At 47.9% G+C, this 24,368-nt stretch overlaps 3 protein-coding genes and 1 pseudogene across 3 annotated transcripts; 3 read left to right on the forward strand and 1 right to left on the reverse strand.

Annotated features, from left to right (window-relative positions):
• The first annotated feature begins 2,436 nt into the window (after positions 1-2,436).
• On the forward strand, positions 2,437-6,278 carry LOC100192979 (uncharacterized). The gene is made up of 7 exons (NM_001310329.1): positions 2,437-2,605; positions 2,686-2,769; positions 2,883-3,068; positions 3,729-3,899; positions 4,430-4,639; positions 4,791-4,879; positions 5,456-6,278. Exons 1-7 carry the CDS (start codon positions 2,512-2,514, stop codon positions 6,146-6,148), a joined length of 1,527 nt encoding a protein of 508 aa, NP_001297258.1. The 5' UTR covers positions 2,437-2,511; the 3' UTR covers positions 6,149-6,278.
• Positions 6,279-15,520: 9,242 nt separating this feature from the next.
• LOC100382659 (uncharacterized) lies at positions 15,521-18,463 on the reverse strand. Its single transcript, NM_001320294.1, is given in 7 exon segments — positions 15,521-15,750; positions 16,025-16,166; positions 16,250-16,432; positions 16,520-16,636; positions 16,872-16,994; positions 17,087-17,328; positions 17,980-18,463. Coding segments are annotated over 7 exon segments (1,305 nt in total). The 5' UTR covers positions 18,398-18,463; the 3' UTR covers positions 15,521-15,670.
• A 2,459-nt stretch (positions 18,464-20,922) lies between these two features.
• LOC103629971 (U-box domain-containing protein 27-like) lies at positions 20,923-22,196 on the forward strand (annotated as a pseudogene).
• A 733-nt stretch (positions 22,197-22,929) lies between these two features.
• Positions 22,930-23,829, forward strand: LOC111589577 (uncharacterized). Its single transcript, XM_023300444.1, has 3 exons — positions 22,930-23,044; positions 23,364-23,447; positions 23,633-23,829. Exons 1-3 carry the CDS (start codon positions 22,930-22,932, stop codon positions 23,776-23,778), a joined length of 345 nt encoding a protein of 114 aa, XP_023156212.1. The 3' UTR covers positions 23,779-23,829.
• The last annotated feature ends 539 nt before the right edge of the window (positions 23,830-24,368 follow it).

Consider the following 24,368-nt stretch of genomic DNA (forward strand, 5'->3'; position numbering starts at 1 on the left):
TTAGGGTACCCTCAAGACTCCTAATTCTCAGCTGGTAACCCCCATCAACACAAAGCTGCAAAGGCCTGATGGGTGCGACTAAGTCAAGGATCGGTCCATTCGAGGGACCCGATCACGCCTCGCCCGAGCCCAGCCTCGGGCAAGGGCAGCTGACCCTGGAGGATCTACGTCTCGCCCGAGGCCCCCTCCAGCAACGGACACACCTTCGGCTCGCCTGAGGCCCAGTCTTCGCCAAGAAGCAACCTAGGCCAAATCGCCACGCCAACCGACCAAATCGCAGGAGCATTTAATGCAAAGGTAGCCTGACACCTTTATCCTGACACGCGCCCTCCGGTCGACAGAGCCGAAGTGATCGCAGTCACTTCGCCGCTCCACTGAGCGGTCTGACAAGAGGACAGCGCCGCCTGCGCCGCTCCGATTGATGTGCCACTCCACAAAGTGAGGCTGACAAGCAGCCAGGCCCGGCCTCAGGCGCCATAGGAAACTCCGCTCCGCCCGACCCCAGGGCTCGGACTCGGGCTCAGCCCTGGAAGACGACGAACTCCGCTCCGCCCGACCCAAGGCTCGGACTCGGGCTCAGCCCTTGAAGACGACGAACTCCGCTCCGCCCGACCCCAGGGCTCGGACTCGGGCTCAGCCCCGGAAGACGACGAACTCCGCTCCGCCCGACCCCAGGGCTCGGACTCGGGCTCAGCCCCAGAAGACGACGAACTCCGCTCCGCCCGACCCAGGGCTCGGACTCGGGCTCAGCCCCGGAAGACGACGAACTCCGCTTCGCCCGACCCCAGGGCTCGGACTCAGCTCTGGCCTCAGTCGACGGTCTCTGCCTCGCTCGACCCAGGGGCTCGGACTCGACCTCGGCCTCGGAAGACAGACTCGACCCCGACCTCGGAGGAGCCTCCACATCGCCCAACCTAGGGCACGGACCGAGCACGTCAACAGGAGGCGCCATCATTACCCTACCCCAAGCTGACTCAAGCTACGGGGAACAAGACCGGCGTCCCATCTGGCTCGCTCCGCCAGACAAGTAATGATGGCGCCCCGCACGCTCTATGACGACGGCGGCTCTCAGCCCCCTTACGGAAGCAAGAGGACGTCAGCAAAGACTCGACAGCCCCGACAGCTGTCCTTCCGCCAGGCTCCAGCGCTCCTCCGACGGCCACGACACCACACGAACTAGGTGCCAAAACCTCTCCGACTGCCACGATGGCATGTACTTAGGGCGCTAGCTCTCCTCCGCTAGACACGTTAGCACACTGCTACACCCCCCATTGTACACCTGGATCCTCTCCTTGCGCCTATAAAAGGAAGGACCAGGGCCCTCTTACAGAGGGTTGGCCGCGCGGGGAAAGGACAAGACAGGCGCTCGCGTGAGGCCGCTCGCTCCCTCCCGCGTGGACGCTTGTAACCCCCTACTGCAAGCGCACCCGACCTGGGCGCGGGACTAGCACGAAGGCCGCGGGATTTCCACCTCTCACGCCCGTCTCCCTCCGGCTGCCTTCCCCCCTTCGCGCTCCGTCTCGCGCCGACCCATCTGGGCTGGGGCGCGGCGACAATTCACTCGTCGGCCCAGTGACCCCCCGGTCTCAAAACACCGACAAAAAGATTGACCTTGTGAGGCTAAATAGCGACAATCTACGACTCTACCATAAAAACTCCTCGTCGTATCTCTAGGCAGCTGAACAATTAGGGGTTGATAAGCAACCAACCAAAAGATCACCTCTTCAATAACATCTACAACTTCTTGCACATGACCTGGCTAAATGGAAAAGATGATGCTATGTTGCTTAAAACAATTAAGGAGAGCTTCTGCAATAAGTCCGATGATACAAACAATAAAATCGTTTGAGATTAAAGCCAAACAAACAACCTGAAATGTTAAAACCAGCCAAAAAAAATCATGAGTGCGAAAATCCTCGTGGATTTTGATAGGAAACGGGTGATACCATCGTGTATAGAATCCACTCTGTCCCTACCTACATCTAGTGCTGGCGTCCACAACGCATAGGGCAGACCGGCAGAGGCACGCCCCTTGCTAGTCGGGAGGGACCACCACAAAACCTCCCGCCGCCCCACGGAACACGGGAAGAGAGAGAGAGAGAGGAGCAAAGTCAGCAAACGGTGCAGTGTCGAACGCAAGGGCGGCGAGTAGTAACAACAGCACGAGCAGCGGCGAGCGGGCGAGAGCGCCACCAGGCACCAGCAGACCCCTCTTGTCTCTCTCACCACGCTTCCTCTCCCTCGTTGCTTTACTACGCCTTCTCTCCTTTGTCTCTTCCCTCCTTTTTCACCCGGCGACGTCGAGCGAGAACGGCCGGGCCCCAAAAGAGGCCGCATTCTTGGTGCTTTCTGAACCTTCTTTACTTTGTCCTCAAATGGCCTCCTCGCTCTCTTCACATCTCCCTTCACCATAGGCACAGGCACCTCTCCCCCCCTGCAAGCTCCTCCCTTTCTCGCCTCCTGATTCTTGCTCTGTCAGCCCAGAGGCAGAGCAAGCAAGCATCGGCGGCCATGGCGGCGCCAGGTCGAGCGGCGCTCCTGGCCGCCGCGCTCCTGTTCGGCACTTTCTTCCCATCCGCGTCCTCTGCGTCCTCGTACCCCGCAAGTGAGCTCCTTTCGCGGCCCCACCGTCTCGTTCGCTCTGCTTCATCCGCTGATTAAGTTTTGTTCCGCGTCGGGTGGCAGGGATTGCGGGCAGGCTCCTGTCCACCACGTCGTCGGCAGTGGCCAAGCAGCTGTGGTCGCTCAAATCGGCCGCCACCAAGACGGGTAATCGGCGACCCGTGGCGTCGTCATTTCCCTCTCCGATTCTCGGCTCATTCATTCGCTGTTTTCTCACCGGGTGTGCCTGCTCCTCCGGTGTCTGGCGGTGTCGGCGGCAGCGACGACGGCCGTGACGGGGCGGTCCATGGTGAGGTACGAGGGCGGGTACGCGGTGGACACGGTGTTCGACGGCAGCAAGCTGGGGATCGAGCCGCACGCCGTCGAGATCACCCCCGCCGGCAACCTCCTCGTGCTCGACTCCATCAACAGCAACATCTACAGGGTACAGCTGCCGTTGTCACCATGTGAGCACGCTCTGCCTCCGACCACTCCCTGCCCTTTTCAGGATTTTTCTGTCTTCATGGGATTCTGCTAAGTGTGCTGCTTCACTCGATGATGTGTGAGTAGTGACTAACGATTTCTGGGTGGTGGTTGGTAGGGACTGATGTTGCATGCAAACTTCATCAATAACTGTTCCTCGATTGTGAAATGCCTGTTATTTTCTTCATTGCTATAGTATGGGCAATATGAAATGATAGTTCTTTGCGACTTTCACTCCCCATGTTTGTGGAGTCATCGTTCTCGTTCAGGTTTTCTTTTTCTTCACTTCCCTTTGTTGATGATGCACTGGTTTACTTCCTGTTTCACACATCAGAAGTCGAGCAAATAGACCATGGTTTTTTTTTCACCAGGAAAAATATTTGCATGAATTGGTTGCCTGAAATTGTTAGCGATATCTCCTGTCTCATCTCGTGTCACTAAAATATAGGTGACACTTGGAAATTTCACACTGCAGCCTCACTATAAGCAACTGCTATGTCAGTCACACTCAAGATGACTTGTATTTTAGGATAGTGAAGTAGTCATTCATGTTTTTTTAGCATGAGCATGAGATGCTTCCCAGATTATTATATCCAAGCAATCCAATTCTGATGGATCTTCTGAAAATGGATCGAACAATGCAGATAGCAGACCAAAGCTCCTTGCTGGTTCTCCAAAAGGTTTATCTGGCCATGTGGATGGAAGACTGCGAGAAGCAAGGATGAACCATCCTAAAGGGTTCACTGTGGACGATAGGGGCAACATTTATGTTGCAGACGGCATGAACATGGCAATACGAAAAATCAGTGATACAGGTAAGCTAAAATGGCCCATTCTGAGGTAGTTCACATGGCATTGTCTGGTCCCCCAGTTCCCCTTCTGTTTGTTCTATGTTTTTTCATGGAGCTCCTCCTTTAGCACTTGTGCCCAAAATTGCATTCTGGACGAGGTAAGCTGTCAGTGTGCCTAAAAATTGTTTCTCCAGAAATTATTTAGTAATTGATACCTAGAGGAGATTGTAGTAAAAGGAAATCTAACCAGCATTCTACTCTTGGCTCTTGATTAGCAATATAGTTTGGTTCAAATTTCTACAATCATTTGACATTCATTGTTGGTTTTTTATGTTCAAACTCTTTTAGCACATTCATGTTTCTCTTGTAACTAATTTCTTTCACGACAAAATAATCAATTTACCTTATTCAGTAGATATTACCAATCTTTATGCTAATTGAATCTGCCTTTAGGTGAAATTTGTTTGGATCTTCTTCTGGATATATCTATTGTAAATATCCTTGTTTATTATATTGTAGATTAAGCTATTGACAAATTGTATTATAATATTCAGGGGTTACAACCATTGCTGGGGGAAAATCAATTAGAGGAGGGCACATAGATGGGCCCAGTGATGATGCAAAATTCTCAACTGATTTTGAAATCAAGTACATCAGCAGTAGCTGCTCTCTCTTGGTCATTGATAGAGGAAACCAAGCAATTCGAGAAATTCCACTCAACGATGATGACTGTGCATATCAGTATGAAGCTGGTTTTCCACTAGGTACATTGCACTTAAGCTCGCCGCTAATATTACTTGACCATATTTTACTTCTGCTCTGTAAAGACAGTCATATGGTCACTGCATTCAGTGCTCATGAAAAGGGACCTGTAAAACATGAATATTAATTACTTTTGATTTTGAATGCTCACAGGGTTTGCATTGCTTTGTGCTGCTGGCTTCTTTGGTTATATGCTTGCGATGCTCCAACGCCGGCTTTTAGGAATGTCATCAACAACAGATGTAAGTTTGTCATACTTTTTTATGTGTACCACCCCTCCTCCCCACCCCCAATGAAAAGGTGCACATATGTAAATTTGCTGACAAGTAGAATTTATAACTAATGTTTGGACCACAGTTTGTAGGCTTGCGGTAAACTAGCACATTGGTACATGCATATTTCACCATCAACCTTTGGTTATGCTACTGCTAATATTCTTATATTCATAATCTTATGGCTGCAGCCGTGCAGCCTGTGCACCCAATTTCTGATACCAATCCTCACAGCTGCTAGAACCGGATGTGTGCCACAACAGTTAAAATGCAATTTTTATGGTTAAAATAATATATGTTTAGATGATATTTCAGCTTTAGATAACTGGTTTTGTTAGCTAGGCAATTGAACAATGATAATGTACTGCTTTTGAGAACTCATCTATAGAAGGAAGCATAAAAAATAAATGACAATTTAATTTTGTTATCGTATTGTAGATCATTGTTAAAGTAAGAAAAAAATGACCAAATGTATTATCTTTGTTCATGTCACTCATGTATCAATGTAAAGTTGCATCTTTATTAAACTAAAATTTTACCTTACAGGATCCTCAAGCGCCTCCAAGACCCAGCATTGCAAGTATCCCTCCATCATACCAGAAGCCTTTAAATCCTTATATTCGTCATCCATTCATCCCGAGAGAAGAAACTGCAAAACAGGAAACCGGAGAGGGGTTCTTCACCACAGCTGGCAAACTCATGGGAGGGGCAAAATCATCTGTGGGTGAGATATTTGGTTTCAAGAAGAAGCGCCTGAGCAGCCCATACCATCATCAGCAGCAGCAGCAGCGAAGAGCTAACCCGTGGCCAGTGCAAGAAAGCTATGCCATGACACACGATGAACCACCTCCAGCACTGGACACGAGAGCACCAACCCCGCAGAAGAACTACAGCCTCATGAGAAAGGAGCCCGAGAAGACCCACTACGTCCGCCATGGGCACCCGTATTTCAATAGCTGGGACGGTCACTGTCACCCCCAGCAGCAGCCGGACCAGCAGCTGTATCGCCAGCAGCAGCACCTGCAGCAGCACAGGCAGTACTCTGCAGGCCCACAGACATTTTACGAGCAGAGCTGCGAGCCTACAAAGGAGATCGTCTTTGGCGCGGTCCAGGAGGTGGACAGCAAGCGGCGCATGGTCGAGATCAAGGCTGTGAACTACGGAGACACATTCTATGAGCGGTACGGAATGCGGTACCGCAACAATTTCATCGGCTACAACAACAATAACAACTACTGAACAGCCTGCCTATTTCTTCAACTTTTCCTGCCCGTCTAGGTTAGATTTACTGGTTGTTGTTTCTTTGTTTGCAATCCTCCACATTCCCTGTAACAAAAAAAAAAGAAAGAAAGTGGGGGCAGCAGAAGCTATCTCCTGTTTTTGACTTGTACAACGGGGAAAACTGGGTTTTGGAAGCACATCATGATTGCATATTCCTTAGACTTTCTGATGTGTATGTGTTTTACTGACATATTTCAGACTAGTAGGTACAGCAATAACTTCTTACATTCCTGCAGTTTTATGGTTGAGATTCCATGAAAGTATATGCCTTCCTGACCACCTGGTCTGGTCTACCAAGGTGGATAAGAAATAACTAGTAGCATCTGAGAGCTGCCAAACTTGTCTTGCTGCAGCTGCGCTGGTGATAAAGCTTCTATCTGCAGTCAGAGCACAGTGGCTGTGGCTGCAACACAGGCACCTATTCCTTGGATGCCGGTAGCATTTGGAGGAAACTATGCCAGGCACAGTGTTCCAGACCTCGTGATGGCACTGAATGCGTTCACCTAAAGAGGACAATCAGGAGAGAGACTGTAGACGGTGGTCAGACTTCAGAGCTACGTCAATAGTTTTACTGGCAAGGGTCCGGCACCCTGTGGCTGTGATGACAGGTAGCCCCCCCACCCCACAACCAAAAAAAATAAAAATAAATAACAGACGGGTGTAGCACGTCAAATACGTAGGCAATCACATGAAAACAGGAGCCAATCAAGATGGGAAATGGGATTACATGCTGCCAGAGATGTCGGGTAGTATTGTTGCTGTTGGAGAAGTGAAGGTAGGATAATTGTGGCCGTCTAGGAGCATTGTTAACTGGGGTGTGGATGGGCTACAGGCATACTGTGTCTGAGCTCTGATTACACATCAAGATAGGAAAAGCATTGACTACGACGAAGAACCTAGGTTATCCTATTTTTTTCTAAAAAAACGGGTAGAAGAATTGCGCCCCTTTATATATTAAGAACATAGAATAAAAGGTCTAAAATAGACCATACATCATAAAGCCTCCTTTGCGGTCTTGCGGGTATAGGTGTACATTCAGACCATCAGGCCCGGCCCAAGCCTGAAAAGGCTCGACTCGTTTGAATTTCGGGTCTTGCCGGGCCAGCCCACAGGCCTAGCCCACAGCCTGGCACGTAATTGCTTAAACGTGCCGGACTCATTTTAGGCGGCCCGAAATTATAAAAAGTCCGAAATTAATTTTTTGGCTTAAAATTCACATCAGGACCCAAAATTCACATTAGAGTCCTAAATTCAAAACAAATTTAATAAAATAAATAAAAGATAAGACAAATAAATTTGACTAAAAGCAAACTTAATATTTGTATTAAGTTACCAGAGCTATGCAATGACTATCTTGTTTAAAAATCATTTTATTAAAAGGAAAAAGAGTATAATCAGCTCTATACAGAGTTCGTAAGTTTAACTCATTATCTAATGTCCATAACAAAGTAAAATTACATCACATACTCTAATTCAAAACTACAAAAAACATCTAACTACCATCATCTGTAGCTTTGTGTTCTTTATCAAGTACATAAAAATGCGGACTGAAGTGTCATTTTAATGAATACTAGTCGGTTGCCCGTGCGTTGCGACGGCTCACAACAATACCCACGTAAACTATCCACCAAAAAGATCTCAAGATTTTTTATTGATTGCCTCCACTCTCCGCATATATTTTTTTGATTTGACTAACCGAGTTGACATCGTGGTAAAGGAAAGGTCATGTAGAAAGGCGATGTCGAGCCATCGAATGGGTACCATAGACAGCAAATCAGGGACCCCATCCCTTGCCTCCCCCACTTCCAAGGTTTCGTAGAGCAAGAAGGGAAGGGAAGAGGCAGTCATACATGTTCGTTGTCGGAGAAGGACACGACGAAGACCTGGATATCCGGAGGCAACATAGGTAGTATACCACTAGATACATACAGGGAGAGAAAGAAGCCCAACCGGAGTAGCTCCAAACCAAGATGCACCTGCACCAGGCGTCAGTCCGAAAAGGGCGAGAGAATGTGAGTGCCTTCCCAGCCCTGGACCCGCCGAGGCGACACAACACCACCACCAACTCCGTAGCATATGCCGACTGCTGCCGCGCTACGGGCCTTGGTTGTCCAATATCTCAGATCTGGACTCGTCATCGCCAAGATAACCTAAGCGTGGCAGGCGCCATCGTGTCCTCCTCATCGGTACGCACGAAGAAAAGCCAGGAGCAAGGCCAACTCGCCCGTACCCGCGCCGACGAGCGTCGGTCGGCTCGCGCTGCGACCGTGGGCGGGGGCAGCAGGTTGGGGTGGAAGAACAGGGCGAATAGCGGGAAGACGAACAGGACGTCCGACGATGACGAAAACGATGGCGCGTGCATGTTGTGAAACATCCTCGTGGACGTGCAATAGCCACTGCGCGGGTTGGTGTGGGGGCTGGTGTCGGACGAATACGGGGTGGAGGCGCCTGCTCCCACACCCTCTACCGAGAATGGGTGGCGCGGGGGTGGAGGCATGAGGGGAGAGAGAAAAGAAGTAGAATGGCGAACGAGGTGGCGGCAACTGAGGCGAGGATCATCATTATTGTGCGAAGGTATAGATGGCGAAATGGGCCGTGTCTGGCGGGCTGGTCCGAGGCACGGCCCATTTAATAGTGCCTGGGCTAGCCCGACACGAGCATCGTGTCATGCTTGGGTCGTAGCCTCGGTCCGTAGTGCTGATCCGGTCCGGCACGATTATATTTTTTTATTTTATAAAAAATCGTATATACATATGTACAATTTATATTTAATATTAGAAATATTTGACCATGATGTTTTACTGGTTACACGACTTGTCTCCCACCCTTCTTCCATCAGGGCTTGAGTTTGAACCCCACCTCCTACATCGGTTTTTTAACATTTTATGCTAATTTAACCAAATGGCCGACTGGCTAACGGACCGGACGTGTAGGGCAGGTTAATTTAAGATATATGTGAGGGGTTATTTGTAAAAATATGACACGGGACGACCGTTAAAACTGGTGCTTTAATATAGTAAAGTTTTTCGTGCCCCTATATGGGCCATTTCGTGCCTGCCTTAACGGATCGTGCTCGTGCCCGCCCATGGGCCGCGACCTCAGCCCAAACCCGACCCGATATATCGGGTCGTGCTAGCCCGACACTAAAATATTTCGGGTCATGTCGTGCCTAGGCCGTGCTTTTTTCTTGCTTCGGGTCAACCCATCAGGCCCGACCCAAATGTACACCAATACTTACGGGTGCCAATAGATAGCATACAAAAAACATTCATCATAAAAACCAACGAACCACCCTAGGGAGTAGCTGGAGAGGCAGCTAGAGAACATAGGCCCTTCGCCCCAGCTATTTCCCAACAATTTCTCTCCTCATCTGCCAAAGCAAGGATAGAGGTAAGGCATGGAGACAATCCGTCGAAGACACATCTATTCCGATGATTCCAAATAGTCATCTCTTCCTATTTCAAACTTCTCTATAAACAATATAGTCTACAGTGTAAAACAATGTTTTGCACAACTATATAGACGCTCTGTTAAGCATGGCCATATACACGTCCTGCTGACCATGATACAGAACAAGCATCAAAACAGGTCCTTAGAAAATTCAAGAAAAATGAACGATCTGATTGTTTTATCATTTTTTATCTACATTGAGACATTGGATTGAAGCATTGGAAATTCAAATACATGATGATCAAATGTTTTTAGGGGTGTTTGGTTCCACCCAACTAAAATTTTGTCATTGTCACATCGAATGTTTGAGCTCTTAAAATAGTAGCAACTCCAACCAACCCCCACTTGAGCCCTCATCCCATTTTAAGAGCTCGAACGCAAGAAAAAAAATTCTCCAACCAAACCCCTATTAAGCCCCTGTGATGACCCTTGGCCTCGGCGACGGATCGCCGGGCGTGAGTCGCTTGCGGAATGACGACGAGAATGCCGACGGGGACTCAGGTGAGTTGGTTTCAGGTGCCTGTTCTATTTCATTTCTTATTCCCCTCTCAACAACTCATTACAACATTTATAGATCTCAAATTCAACTACTAATACGACTAATGCCTTGGCTAATTCACCTATTACAGCCCATAGAAAGATTAATACGGCCCTAATATGGCCCAAGCACTAATACTCGAAGGACTCAACTAATACTCAATACCTACTGATTAATTCCACCATACTCGCCTATGAGCCGCCACCTTGGGTCATCACATCTCCCCCGGCGCCAAAAGACGCTTGTCCCCAAGCGTGAGCTGTAGGAAACCTAACTTTCACCACTTCATAGTCTTCCTAAGTAGCCGCATCAGCTGGAAGTCCTGTCCATTTGACCAGCACCTGGACAAAGGAATTGTTTCCTTTACGTACCATCCGTCGATTCAAAATTTGCTCAGGCTCAACATCCCCTTGGGACAGATCAACCAATATAGGAAGCTCAGTGTAAACTGGAGAATAACACGGGTGAAACGACTTAAGTTGAGACACATGAAACACCAGATGCACCTAAGCATCAAGTGGCAATTCCAACTTATATGCCACTGCCCCAACTCGAGCTGCAATCTTGTAAGGCCCAAAAAATTTAAAGGACAATTTGGGACAAGGTCGATTCACCATTGTCTTCTATGCATATGGCTGGAGTTTTAACATCACTAATTCTCCTACTTGAAACTCTCTTGGTGTTCTGCCTTTATCAGCATATTGCTTCATACGCGACTGTACTCTAGCCACTGTTCCTTCAACATGGCAAAAAAAGCATTCCTTTCCTTGACCCACTTAGTGACATGTGGGTCCTCAATATTGATGAGTCTAGGAAGGGCTAACAGAGGAGCATCATACCCATATAACACCCTAAATGGTGTACAACCCAAAACAACATGATAAATAGTATTGTACCAATACTCCGCTAGAGCCAACCAATTTTTCCATTTGGTGGGCTGAGAATTGACACGCTCACTTTGGCCATCAGTTTATGGGTGATAGGTTGTAGACATCAGCAGCTTGACCTCCATCAGCTGAAACAAATTCTTCCAAAAATTGCTAGTAAACACCTTATCCATGTCAGATACCAGCGATTTGGGCACTCAATGTAACTTAACCACATTGTCCAGAAAAGACTTGAGCAACACCCTTCGCAGTAAAATGATGTTTCAAAGGAAAGAAATGACTATATTTCGAAAATCTATCAACCACCACTAAAATTGTATCAAACCCATCCAACTTAGGCAAACCTTCAATGAAATCCATAATCACATATTCCCACACAACATGTGGTACAAGCAAGGGTTGTAATAACCTAGCTGGATGAGTTCTTTCACTCTTTGCCTTTTGACAAGTTGCACATTGTTGTACAAACTGGACCACATCTGTCTTTAACCCCCTCCAATAGAACACCTTTTTCACCCATTGATATGTGGCCTATGTACCAGAATGGCCACCAATGGCGTTGTCATGCAACACTGCCACCAACTTAGTTCTCAGGGCAGAATTAGCACCAATCCAAATCCTACCTGCCTTGCGAATAATGCCTTGATACAATGAAAACCCATTTTCATCAGGACTGCGCACCAACAACTGAGTTATCAACTGTTGAGCTTCAACATCAGTAGCATAAGAATTCAGCACCACCTGTACCCAAACTGGTTGCACTTTAGAAATGGCAGCCAACTCCAATATTGAACTCTTCCTTGATAAAGCATCAACAACTACATTCTCTGCCCCTTTTTTATATACAATCTGAAACTGCAACCCCATCAACTTGGTCATAGCCTTCTTTTGAAGATCTGATTGTAACTGTTGATCTCCCAGGAATGTAAAAGATTTGTGATCTGTCTTAATCACAAATGCACCCCTCTGCAAATAATGCCTCCACTTATCTACTGCCATAATCAAGGCTAAAACCTCCTTCTCCTATATAGAAATATGTTTGTTCTTTTCTCTCAGAGCTTTACTAAGAAAAGCAATGGGTCTACCCTGTTGCATCAATACAACTCCTAGACCCACATCTGAAGCATCTGTCTCAACTGTGAAAGGCAGATCAAACTTGGGTAGGGAAAGTACTGGTGTTGAAGGCATAACTTGTTTCAATTTCTGAAAAGCAACCTGAGCTTCTTCAGACCACTGAAACACCTGCTATTTCTGAAACAGTCTAGTAAGAGGTCTAGCCATAATACCATAACCCTTCACAAATTTCCTGTAATAGTCTGTTAAACCCAAAAAAATCCCCTCAACTCTTTCACATTCTTAGGTTGTGGCCAGGGTAGCATTGCTTCAGTTTTACTAGAGTCTGTGGCCACCCCGTCTCTTGAAATCACATGGCCCAAATATTTGAGTTCATGCTTCACAAAAGAGCATTTCTTCATCTTTAAGAAAAAGCTAGTGCTCTCTCAGCTTGGCCAACACCATCCTGATATGCTGATAATGCACTTCCAAACTAGGGCTATAGATGAGAATATCATCCAAGAAAACCATAACAAATTTTCTCAGAAAATTCTCCAATACTGAATTCATGGCACACTGAAAACTACCTGGAGCATTAGTGAGTCCAAAAAGCATCACTCGAAACTGATAATGGCCATGATGTGTTTTAAAAGAAGTCTTGTATTCATCCTCAGCTCCCATCCAGATTTGATGATAGTCTGCTGTCATATCGAGACTAGTAAAATACTGGGCACAAGCTAATTCATCCAGTATCCCATCCACCATAGGCATAGGAAATCTATTCTTTATAGTCATTCCATTTAACTTCCTGTAATCTATACAGAACCTCTAGCTGCCATTTTTTTGCACAAGTAAAACTGGGGAAGCAAAATGACTTACACTAGGGACTATCAACCCTGCTGCTAGCAGTTCAGTAATTTGCTTCTTGATCTCAGTTATGTGAGTTGGAGAGTATCTATAAGGCCTTGAGTTTACTGGAATAGACCCTGGTAACAGAGGAATGTGATGGTCATATGGTCCGACTGGAGGCAATCCCGAAGGCACAACAAAAACATCTTCAAATTCCCTTGGAATATCTTGTAGAACTGTATCAATTTCCCAAACTGCTTCTTCTGGAACCTGCTCCAGAAGCACAAACACCCAAACTTCCTCTCCCTTCACCCATTTCTCCAATTGCAACACAGATACTTGTTGCACTTCCTGCATCTCGTGCATCACCCTGTAACCTCACCTTCTTTCCTTGATCAGTAAAGGTTAACACCTTGTTAATCCAGTCACACTCCATAGGACTGTGAGCTTTTAACCAATCATACCCTAGGATCACATCATATGCTTCCAATCTAACACCCTCATAGCATTGTTGTACAGGTGCCCCTAGATCTCCACACTACTTCCTTAACCCTTTTGTCACTGATCATAGCTGCTCCATTTGCCACATTAACTCGCACAGCTGAGCAATCTTTAGTGATCAACCCCAACTTTGCTACAATTCTCTAACTGATAAAGGTTGCAGAACTACGAGAATCAATCAACATGACAAACATCTGATCCTAAATAGGGTTTGGACCCTCATGCATCCATCACATTCTATGCCACTGATAGCATTCCAGGATAATTGATCTAACTCCTCCACACACTTCTCCTCATGCTACAACTTTTGCAACACTTCATCAGTCAAAACCATACCCATGTCTTCCACTATCAGACTATGCAGTTGAGTTACCACCCTCTTGGGACATTTTGCTTGATGGTCTGGTTCAAATTTATCTCCACAGATAAAACACAACCCATTCGCTCTTCTGTAATCTCTCAACTGCCTTTCCTTGCTCAACTCAAGATACAATGTTCCTGTCCTATTCTCTCCCCTTACTCTTGTAACCTGAGTTTTCAGAACCAGCCCCTTTTATTTCATCATTCTATTCTTCTCTGAAATCTCCTGATACACCTTGGTCAACCTCTTCGCCTTATCCAATGTCTTAGGCATCTGAGCCATGACCTGATTTTGAATTTCATGTTTCAACCCCTTGATATAGTGCGGCACAAAGAGTCTCATCCAACTCAGAATTATGCAAAGTAGTGGCATATCTAATATCATCAAAGGCTTGAGAGTATTCCTCCACTCCTTGTTGCTGAGTCACATTAACCAAATCTCTCATAGCTTGAGGATATTCGTCTACTCCGAACTTTTCCCTAACTACTTGTGTAAACTGCCCCCAATCAACCAATCCATGTTTCAGCTTATACACTTGCAACCACCTTGACGCATTCCCCTCCATGTGCATAGAAGCCGAACTCGCCCACATCCACTCCGGCACCTGATAGACAGTGAAGTAATCTACAAATCGATCAAACCATATTCCTGGATCACTATCTTGAAATTTGGGGAATGTCCACTTTAGAAATGGCCCTGTCCTACCCTCTCTTCCCCCCACCCCACTGCTCCCTACGATCTCTTCCACGCTCCTTTCCTCCACCCCGATGATCCCATCAAGGAACACACATCTCTCGCTCAGAGTTTCTTTCATTACCTTCCAACTCCTTCGCCAGCAACTCGTTACCTTCCAACTCCTTCGCCAGCAACTCCAGTCGCGCAGTGGTTCGCTCGTTCTCCTCCATGTGTCGAGCCATCAGTGCTCGGTCTTCCTCTGCCTTCTTCTGTCCGATCTCCATGGTTTCCATCTTCCTAGTCATCTGCTCCACCGCCAGCATCATCCGCTCCCAATGCCCCTCCCCATTTTGCTCCACGCCTGCCATCGCTTCCAGGATCAACTTTGTCTGAACGGACGGCTTCGTGGATGGCGTCGTGATGCCCACCCTCCGAGGATCAACACCTCTGATACCACTTGTGATGACCCTTGGCCTCAGCGGCGGATCGCCGGACGTGAGTCACTTGCGAAACAACGACGAGGACTCAGGTGAGTTGGTTTCAGGTGTCTATTCTATTTCATTTCTTATTCCCCTATCAACAACTCATTACATCATTTATAGATCTCGAATTCAACTTTTAATACACCTAATGCCTTGGCTAATTCACCTATTACAGCCCATAAAAAGATTAATACGACCCAAGCACTAATACTCGAAAGACTCAGCTAATACTCTATACCTGCTACTTAATTCCACCATACTCGCCTATGCGCTGCCACCTTGGGTCATCACATCCCCCAGATGGATGGAGGACTCTCATTTATCTCCCCTAGACCTCTAGATGTAGGAGCCCATCATTCTTCCCCTTATTCCTCCTCTCTTTCCATAAATTTGACAATCCAGACCTAATGAACAGGGCCCATGACCATAACAATACAGTGTAAAGGGAAAAAAAATAGGAGATCGGTTAGGGTGTGCTGAGAAGTAGAGGATGAAATATCGATGAGAAACTCTCAACAACAACAAAGCCATTTGGAGGAATGTGTGTGTGTGTGTGTGTGGGGGGGGGGGGGGGCAAACTTTGAGAGTTTGGTTACACTTGCTCGTAGCTACCTACCCTATAAATGGGAAAAAACTTGCTTCATCATGAATTACAACTTGCTTCATCTTCTGTAATATGTACATTTAAATGTTCATCTGGTAATCGTCTCCTCTAGATACATCATCTAGGATTGATCCATATATCTGAACCATCAAGCTGCCAGCTGAAAGAAAAAGAACCAATCAACTTATATATTTAAAACCATGAAGCTACTGCAGAAACTAAAGACCAAGGCTCAAAGTCAGCTTCTCTATCTAAAGTTTTAAACCCATCAAGATACTAGCAGAAAAACAAATTATCAAGGACTCGAGATGAAAACTTCTCATTTTGAGAGCTTAAAGATTATTGATGTCTTCAACAATTAAACATGAAAAATTACTGTGAACAAAACTTTATGATCCATAATGTCACTGACAACACGGTGAATACGTTCTTACCCATGATGAAGATAGCCCCGACAAATCCTGTCAGGCCCCATCTCTCGCCGAGCATTACCCATGCAAAAGCAGCACCCCATACAGGTTCCAGACCATAAATAATTGCAGTTTCTGTAGCTGATACAACGCGCATAGCGGCCACCTGAAAGAAAAGGAAAGAAATATAGTGCCAACAAAAACGACCTCATCCACGAGAATAGCCGATCTGATGACAACAAAACTAACCTCTGCCCATAAACAAAACGAAGTTGACAATATGCCTGTGTATAGAATTGCTGGCCAAGGAAACAACATCGCCATACCAAATAACTCTGATGGAGACCATACTTTCAAATTCCAGTGTTGTACATTTTGTGTGAAGCATTTAAAAGTATATGACGCTGCTGATAGGATTGCTACAACAAACACCTGGTTTTACACTTGTTTAAGAACCTTGTCAAGACGAACAGAAGAACTCGCATAACTGAGGTAATGAGTCTTAGTCAGAATACTAACCTCACATCCAACAAGAGTTAAGAAATTTTCTTTCTTTATATTTCTTGAAATATGCTCAGTTCTGAGCATATGAATTGCAAAAGAAAAGGCGCTCAAGAGGTTCAGAAGATCACCAACCTGATGGAAGCAAGGGATGAGATCATGAGAACATCAATCAATATGGCAGGCGCAATCCCTAGTGGTGTAGTTCTCAAAACATTCATAATATCCAAATTACTAAAGCAGCGATATAAAAAGTTAAAACTTTCAAGACAATAGTAACCTTGACAGAGCAGTGTCATGGGCCATAAGACAAGCAAACAAAAGGTCAAGACAAACATGTTAACCTGTCCATGTAGATAATCCGACTTACACATGGTGGAGAACCACTTAGCTCCAGCATAATAACACCAAAAAGTGATAAAAATGCCCCAAACCATGTATGGGCAGGTACTTCTGCTCCAATAAGACCATCCAAGAACGGGACGATGATAACCTGCAGCAATTTGTATAAATAATAGTGATGTGATCATATTAATACGTTTTAGAGAAGGCATTGTTGTAGAGTTCTTGACAAAGAGTTCTTACTGTGAGTGCAGAAATGAAAGATGCACGTCCAGCACCAGCCGTAACTAACCCCATAGCCTGAGCAAGGTAGGCCACGCTTACCCAAATGCCCAACTCTAGTCCTCTAAAAAGGATTTGCATATTCCTCAGCGATTTTAGTAACAGCGGCACAAAAGGGATGGCTGCTATAGTGAACCTTAACATATTGAAAAGGTCAGGGTCCAAAAGAGCCTCTGCCTGTTTCACAACTGAAATGTTGCTAGCTGAAAGAAATAAAATTGAGTCTTAGCTGAATATGTACGAGGCAATTCAGCATGCAGAATAACTACCAGCACTAGTTCAAACACAAAACATATCCGTGTAAGAAAAACACACACACACAAAGCAGATGATAAGATAATGCAACTTTCGCATGCTGATTACTATGTGTTGAAAATTTATATATGTGTCATGTGTGTATGTTTTGAACTCAACACTATTAAAATGCATCCTCTTATTATTGTACATATAAGAAATGTAGAATAAACTGAACCAAATGTGACCTTTTCTGCTGACACCACAAAAGATGAAATGAAAACGAAGTGGCCACATCATTTAGCAAAAGGACAAATGGACAATTTGACCAAAAGGAATGTACAGCAATAGCTCTCACACGGTTGAAGCCTGTAGTAGGATCACCATTCATATCGGTAAATTTGATTTGATGGCTACATTAATCCCCAGTGAAAAAATCAATCAAACACACATTAATATCCGCAGCAAAACTCAGGGAATTGAGCACAGAAGAAACAGCCCCCACCCCAAACCTGCTCCACCATTTTATTGTCAACCATAACATCGAACAGGTGAGGTGCAATCATAAACAACCCGTCCGGCCGTCGGTCTCAAGAAGGCGAGGCTCTGTATGATCGTACCGAATATAAGAGTGACCAGATTGAGTAGTACGAGGCTCCGGGCCTTCCTGGGCACCCAAGACACCACCTTCCGCCACGCAGCGCGTGCCCTCCGCCTCGCCGACCAGAGGGCCGTCCGCGGCGGTGATGGGTCCTCAGTTTCAGTTTCAGGGTCAGCGGACTCGCGCATTCCAGGCGACACCGCCTTCCACCTCCTGATTTCATCCGGCGGCTTATTCTGCGATGACCCCTTCGCGGCAGAGAGTGGGGAATCCCTGGACGGGAAGCTGGAGGAGGCAGCGGCCGACGACCGAAGGAGATGTCGCCGTTCTGATAATGTCGTCGCGGGGATGCGGGAGCGAGGGCGAACGAGAGGAACGCCTGGTTGCAGGCAGGTGCGCCCCGGACGGGTAGGGCTCGGATGCTTGGGAAGGAACATCCGGAGCCCGGAGGAGAAGATTCCGAAAGGAGGCGATGCGCGATCGGACGAGAGCGCCGGGCAGGCTAGTAGGAGACGTGTGAGTGGCCCTCAAAAGACGAGGATACTATTTGGAGCCTCCAAATGCTATGACCTAAAATAGGTACCTTTCAACTTTCATGTTTTAAAGATATTAATATACCGTGCATCCTGCGTACGATATCAGAATCATTTGTATAACTTTTACATGATTGTAGTACTCAACAAAAAATAAGATCATACAACATTGTGATAGCGGTGTTTATGGATACTAATGTGGCTGCATCAGATGTTTCTGTTTTAGCATTTAAAAAGGTTGGCATGAATATAGATGAAAAAGGAGTCATTTATCTATTACTACTCTATAAGCACGTAAGGAGGGCATCCACAAAGGTACGCCGTGCCCCCGCTTCCGCGGATCACGCCTATCGTCGTCCTCCTCGCATGCGATTTGTGCCCCCTGCCACGCGATTTACGCACCCCCACCACAGATCCACCTACCCTCTACCCGACCTTTTCCTCCTCCTAGATTGACCTGTCACCGACGCCGGCATCGTATCCTCCCCGTGCTCCGTCTCCTCGCCCTTCTCCGCGTCTGGCACTGTCTCTTCCCCGTCCTCCGTCTCCTCGTACCGCCCTTCTCCCATCCCGGTCCCTGCCCCTCTCCAATCTCGCGCCCCACCCCCGCCCCCGCGAGGCCACGACGTAGATCCTGTGAGGCGGCGCTTCTGGCGCTCGCGGGTCTTGTGGTTCTGGAACCAATAGAAGACGTTCTTGCCCTCGATCTTGTCGTGCTGACGCAGCATGGCGGTGATGCGCTGGATCTGCTTCGAGCTAGGCGACCGGATGCCGCAGCCGTAGTAGAGCTCCTTCAGCATCCTGATCTACTCCGGCGTCGGCGTCCACCGCGAGCCGCTGGGGCGGCACACCGCCGGCGCCACCACGCTGCCGCTGCCTCCTCCCGCTCCACCGCCGCCCGCACTCCTGCCCGCGCCCGCATTGGCCGCCATGCCTCTATCTCAGCGGCCTTCCTGAGCTCTTCGATGACCTACCTTCTAGCTATCTAGCCTCTAGCTCCAATGCACTTCCTTCTCCTTCCCGTTGTCCTCCCCACCTCTGCCTACACGCAATGTCCCTCTCCTCAACACGCCTCCCACCCCTTGCGCGGCGGATGATGCTGCCTCCTGCTAGCGTTGTTGCCGTCGCCCCCATCAACGGTCAGTTTGTGGCTAGCCCCGGTCTCGCCCGATCTACCCGTCGAGGAAAAATCGACCGACTGTGGCCAGAGATACTGAGATGGAGTTCTTCGAGTAGAAGTCGTCCCGACGTGGAGACCTACACGGCGCTGCGGGAGTGCGACATGGACCCCGACGAGGCGGCCACCCGCCTCCTCTTCCAAGGTCCCATCCCGTGTCACTCCCCTTTTCCTCACCATTTCGTGTGCAAGTTCTGTCAGATGTACTGGTTAGAGCTGCATTAACTATGGACCTACCAATGACATCGAGCTTGTAGAGCAATCTGAGTAATCGTTGGGTACATATGTGGACTATAGGTGGTATGTCAATGCTAATGAGTTTGTTGTGTAGCCAATTAATCATCACTGGCATAGTGGCGTGTCAGTTAGCATTTGTGGTATTTAGTAGTTTCATTCAATACTTTACAGGCTCCTCACCTATCGCAGCTTCTTCGGCATCGCCATCAGATTTCCTGTCACGCTGCTCTGAGATAGGCGCGCCTGATTTTTTGACAGGTAAGTCGATCGTCAATCCCCTGCCGATACACCATAGCAAACTACTCCACCATCCTGCACAAACTAAACTAGATGCATTTTCCGTTTCTGATATATACACATTCTATGTTAATTTTGATCTTGGTTCATAATAAAAGAACATAAAAGAAACACATATCTCTACTACTACTTAATTGTGTAGTGTAGGCGTGCACAGGTGCTTGTTCTGCCGGTTCCCTCTGCCCACCCACCGCCCCTCTGCTCCCCGTCATCCACGCGACGCCGAACCGCCATCAACGTCGATCCTACGAACCGGAGCCCCAGCAGCGCGGCCGATGCACCCTCGATCCGAGATCCGAGATCCTTGATCCGCAATCTACGCTCCCCGCCATCAACGCTCCTCGATCTCTGCTCCCCTCCATCGACGCGGCCGCCCCGCTCACCTTCCATCGACGGGATCGGTGTTGATGGCGGATCGGCGAGGGCGGTGGGTGGGGCGGCCCCGGATCCCCGGCTCCGTGCCCCTGCGACCTCCCGCGATGCCCCCGCCCCCTGAGCCCCGAGAAGGGGACGCGGTCGTTGAGGCTGTAGACGAAGGAGGAGGAGGCCCAGACGACGGCCGGCTGCGGGTCGGCGTCCTTGCAGGCCTCGAGGAGGGAGACGAGGCCGGCGACGTTGGAGTGGACGTACGCCGCCGGGTTCTCCATGGCGTAGCGCACGCCGGCCTGCGCCGCGAGGTGGAGCACGTGGGTGAAGGGCACGACGTCGAAGAGCTTGGCCAGGAGGCGGCCGTCGTTGATGTCGCCCTCCACGACGAACACGCCGTGGCTGCCCAGCAGCGCGCGCCGCGCCTTCTTGAGCGAGGGGTCGTAGTAGGAGTTGAAGCTGTCGATGCCGGGCGCCGGCCGCGTCGCCGAGACAGTCGCGTCAGTTCTTTGGAGAAGAGCCGAGGAAACCGGCGTCGAAGGCATGGAGGCGGCCACGAGAGTGCTAGCCTTGATCTTGGCCTCGGATGGCATCGACGACTCGAACAAGAAGCGGGTGGCCACTGGCCTCGCCGCAGACGCGGCGGCCTCGACCGCGTCGCTGGCGCGTGTGAAGCACGGCGGGAGTGGCCTGGAGGCGAGGATCGACGCGGCCAGGCTGGCAGAGCTGTTGCTCGTCAATGCGGCCGGCGAGGCGAAGGCGGCGGCGACCAAATCGTCCGAGCTGGTACGCCTCGTGGGCACCGTCGACGAGATGGGCGCCCTGGATAGGAACGCCGTGGACACCAGCCTTTCCTGCCTGGCCGCCATCTGCGGGTTGTGTCGTGTCGCGCGCGGTGAGATGGTGCGCCATGGCGCGGTCCCGGCTGCTGTGCGTGCTCTGCGTGCTCTGCGTGCCTCGACGGAGTCCGGCGCGTCCGCGAAGGCGCTCCGGGTCCTCGAGTCCACCGTGGGTTGCGCCGAGGGCCGTGCCGCGCTATGCGCCAACGCGGAGGACGCCATCCCTGCGGTGGTGGCCAAGATGATGAAGGCTGGGCGCGACGACGCGGAGGCCGCCGTGGCCGTGCTCTGAGCGGTCTGCCACCGGTACCAGGACCGCCGGGCAGCGGACGCGGCTGTGGCGGCCGAGGGCGGGCTGACGAGGCTGCTCCTCCTGATGCAGAGCGGGTGCTCGCCAGCAGCAAGACAGATGGCGCTGGAGCTGCTGAAGATATACAGGGTGAACACCAAGAGCTGCCTCGCCGGCTACGACTCCAAGACCACCCACATCATGCCGTTCTGAGGAACCGGAGCGGACGAGAATGGCTTGCCGCGATCCTGGGTGGCTGTTTTGACATGATGAAATGGATTTAATTCAGTGAATCAATTAAATCGCATGGAACAAGGGAACGTGTTCTTGTTCCTGTGATGTTTATTGATTTCCACTCCCCCTCCTCTTTTCTTTTGATGTAAGCCGGTAGAGAAACAAACAAGAATTAGTTCATGAAGGTGAGATGAAGAATAATCTGTACAGACATGATCAGAACATGCATAGTGGACAATTTAACCAAAGGATTGATTTTTAGGCCAAAGAAATTGGAATTGTTTCATTGCTCTTCCTGAAAGGTTTTCGATCTCTTTTGAGAGATGATGATCAACAGGAGATGTGGAATGATAAGGTAGCAACTGGAAGCAATAATGATTGTTGCTTGCTGCCAGATCATAGTTTACGATATTCGGATCCGGGGTTCGCTCGGGTTGCCTCGCCGGGGACCCACCATGGCGGTCAGGGAGATGCTTGCGGCCTGCTGGGTGAGTTGATCGATCTTCGCCGCCGTTTCTTCCTCGAGACTCTTGACGTTTGCACTGGAGTCGCCGTTGCTATGTAGTCACCAAGACACAGAAGTGAGGTCCTGTAGTCCTGTGCGAAAAAAAGGACATGGCGTGCATACCTCTGCAACCTAGATATGTTCCCGTTGCAACGCACGGGCACTCACCTAGTCTAATGACTATAATTATACATACATCATCTCTTGTGATTTTAGATACTTTTCAGTTATACCTTTTTTTCTAAAATCACACGGAAAGACCAATTTGCGTCTCGGTAGCGATGTAGAGCACCACATTGGCTATTGAGTGATGAAGCGTCGTACTGAACTTGGGAGAAATCTTTTCTATTTGTCGTTGCAAACTATAATCATGTGAGCTACACGCGAATAGATTTTTTGAAACCGTTTTCCCTTTTTCTGAGATTTAAATGGTGGTGGATAATGATTGAAACAGATGGATGGCCAGGAGAGGCAAGGGCCGCCTCACCGTAGATGGAGCCCACAGGGCGCGCAAGGAGTGGCGCGCCTTCTCCGGCTCCTTGCTCCGCTCCAATGGTGTCGATGTCCACGTGCCACGTCATGGAGCGGATGCAACACAATTGGCTAGGTACCATTTTCTTTCCAAGCGTAGTATCTCTTTTGTTCTTGTCAAATCATTTTAGTTCACTTGGTTCTTTTTGTTTAGAATATCTTGGAACAAAGTGCAACACTTGTGTGCAGCCTGGTTAGTGTGTCTCCCTGTTTTATGAGTTTTTTATTTGTATCAAATACTTGGTTAGTCTACTGTTAGTACCATCTTTAATAATACTTGGTACATAACAGGACTTCTGCCTAACAACTTATTTGAGATATTTAGCTACTTTTAGATGCTTGTTACAAATTGACTTAGTCTGTCACCTAATTTAAATATTTTTATTTCCATGAAGTACCAAGAAGCAGAATAAGAAAACACCTAGGAGCATTAATGCCAACCATGGTCATCCAAGACATAAGCGTCGACACGCTGACAAGTAAAACATTGATCAACCATGGTCATTATTTTTTATAACCGATACAACCATTATTTTCCCTATACTATAGATCCATTTCCCTTTTAGGTTTGGGAATAATACAAAATATTGTTGTGTAAGATAGTGTTTGGCTTTCCATGGCATTTTGAGTTTTTGACTTGAGTATTTGATTTTGCATCGTGCAGATCATGGAAGTTTGACCATGTTACCTTTCACTGATGAGTCTGTTGTCTGGTATAGACTCCATCACCTATCATCGTTGAATCTTATTGTGTATCTACAGTTCTACACACTAGAATACTGTGTTTCTGCCCCCAATTATTCTGATTGAACTTTTTAGTGATATATATATCTCTACTACTGTATATGTTCTTAGAGTGGGCGTCCACCATCTCTCGTGAAGCCTGCCCCCGCTGGCTCTCCTCGCGTCCATGGAAGATGGATCTTATAGATTGGCTAGATAGAGATTTTAGATGATCCTGTGCGTCCATGGAAGATTGATCCCATGTCCAAGATAGATTTGAGTGCCCGTGCGTCCATGGAAGATTGATCCCGTGTCACTCCCCCTTGCTTACAGACCAGCCTAGGTATTCATCACTGGTATCCACTCCTTGCGGTATGCTTTAATTTTGTTCTTGCTACTGCTATAATTGATCCTTCTTAATTTCTTTTTCTTTTTGCCTTTTCTACAAATTAGGAAGGCACCTGAGAAAAAGGGGTGGTACATGTTTTGATGGTTTTCATTACATAGGACATGTGAAATACTATTAGAAGAACATCTGCGTATAAATGATTATCTTTTAGATTTTTGTCTTGTTAGCATGAGCTCTCTCAAACATTGTCTCTGTAGAGGACTACGATGTTGATTATAAATTATGTGTTGTTTTTCTTACTATAATCATTGTGGGCTAACATTTTAAC

Source organism: Zea mays, chromosome 6, assembly GCF_902167145.1.
Source record: "Zea mays cultivar B73 chromosome 6, Zm-B73-REFERENCE-NAM-5.0, whole genome shotgun sequence".
NCBI lineage: Eukaryota > Viridiplantae > Streptophyta > Magnoliopsida > Poales > Poaceae > Zea > Zea mays.

Excerpts from the sequence above, each read along its gene's own strand:
- LOC100192979 (NM_001310329.1), top strand. The coding sequence starts at position 2,512 with ATGGCGGCGCCAGGTCGAGCGGCGCTCCTGGCCGCCGCGCTCCTGTTC. Across the intron at positions 3,069-3,728 it reads ACAGCTGCCGTTGTCACCAT|ATAGCAGACCAAAGCTCCTT; the intron begins GTGAGCACGCTC and ends CGAACAATGCAG. Across the intron at positions 4,640-4,790 it reads TGAAGCTGGTTTTCCACTAG|GGTTTGCATTGCTTTGTGCT; the intron begins GTACATTGCACT and ends GAATGCTCACAG.
- LOC111589577 (XM_023300444.1), top strand. The coding sequence starts at position 22,930 with ATGGAGCCCACAGGGCGCGCAAGGAGTGGCGCGCCTTCTCCGGCTCCT. Across the intron at positions 23,045-23,363 it reads GATGCAACACAATTGGCTAG|TACCAAGAAGCAGAATAAGA; the intron begins GTACCATTTTCT and ends ATTTCCATGAAG. Across the intron at positions 23,448-23,632 it reads AAGCGTCGACACGCTGACAA|ATCATGGAAGTTTGACCATG; the intron begins GTAAAACATTGA and ends TGCATCGTGCAG.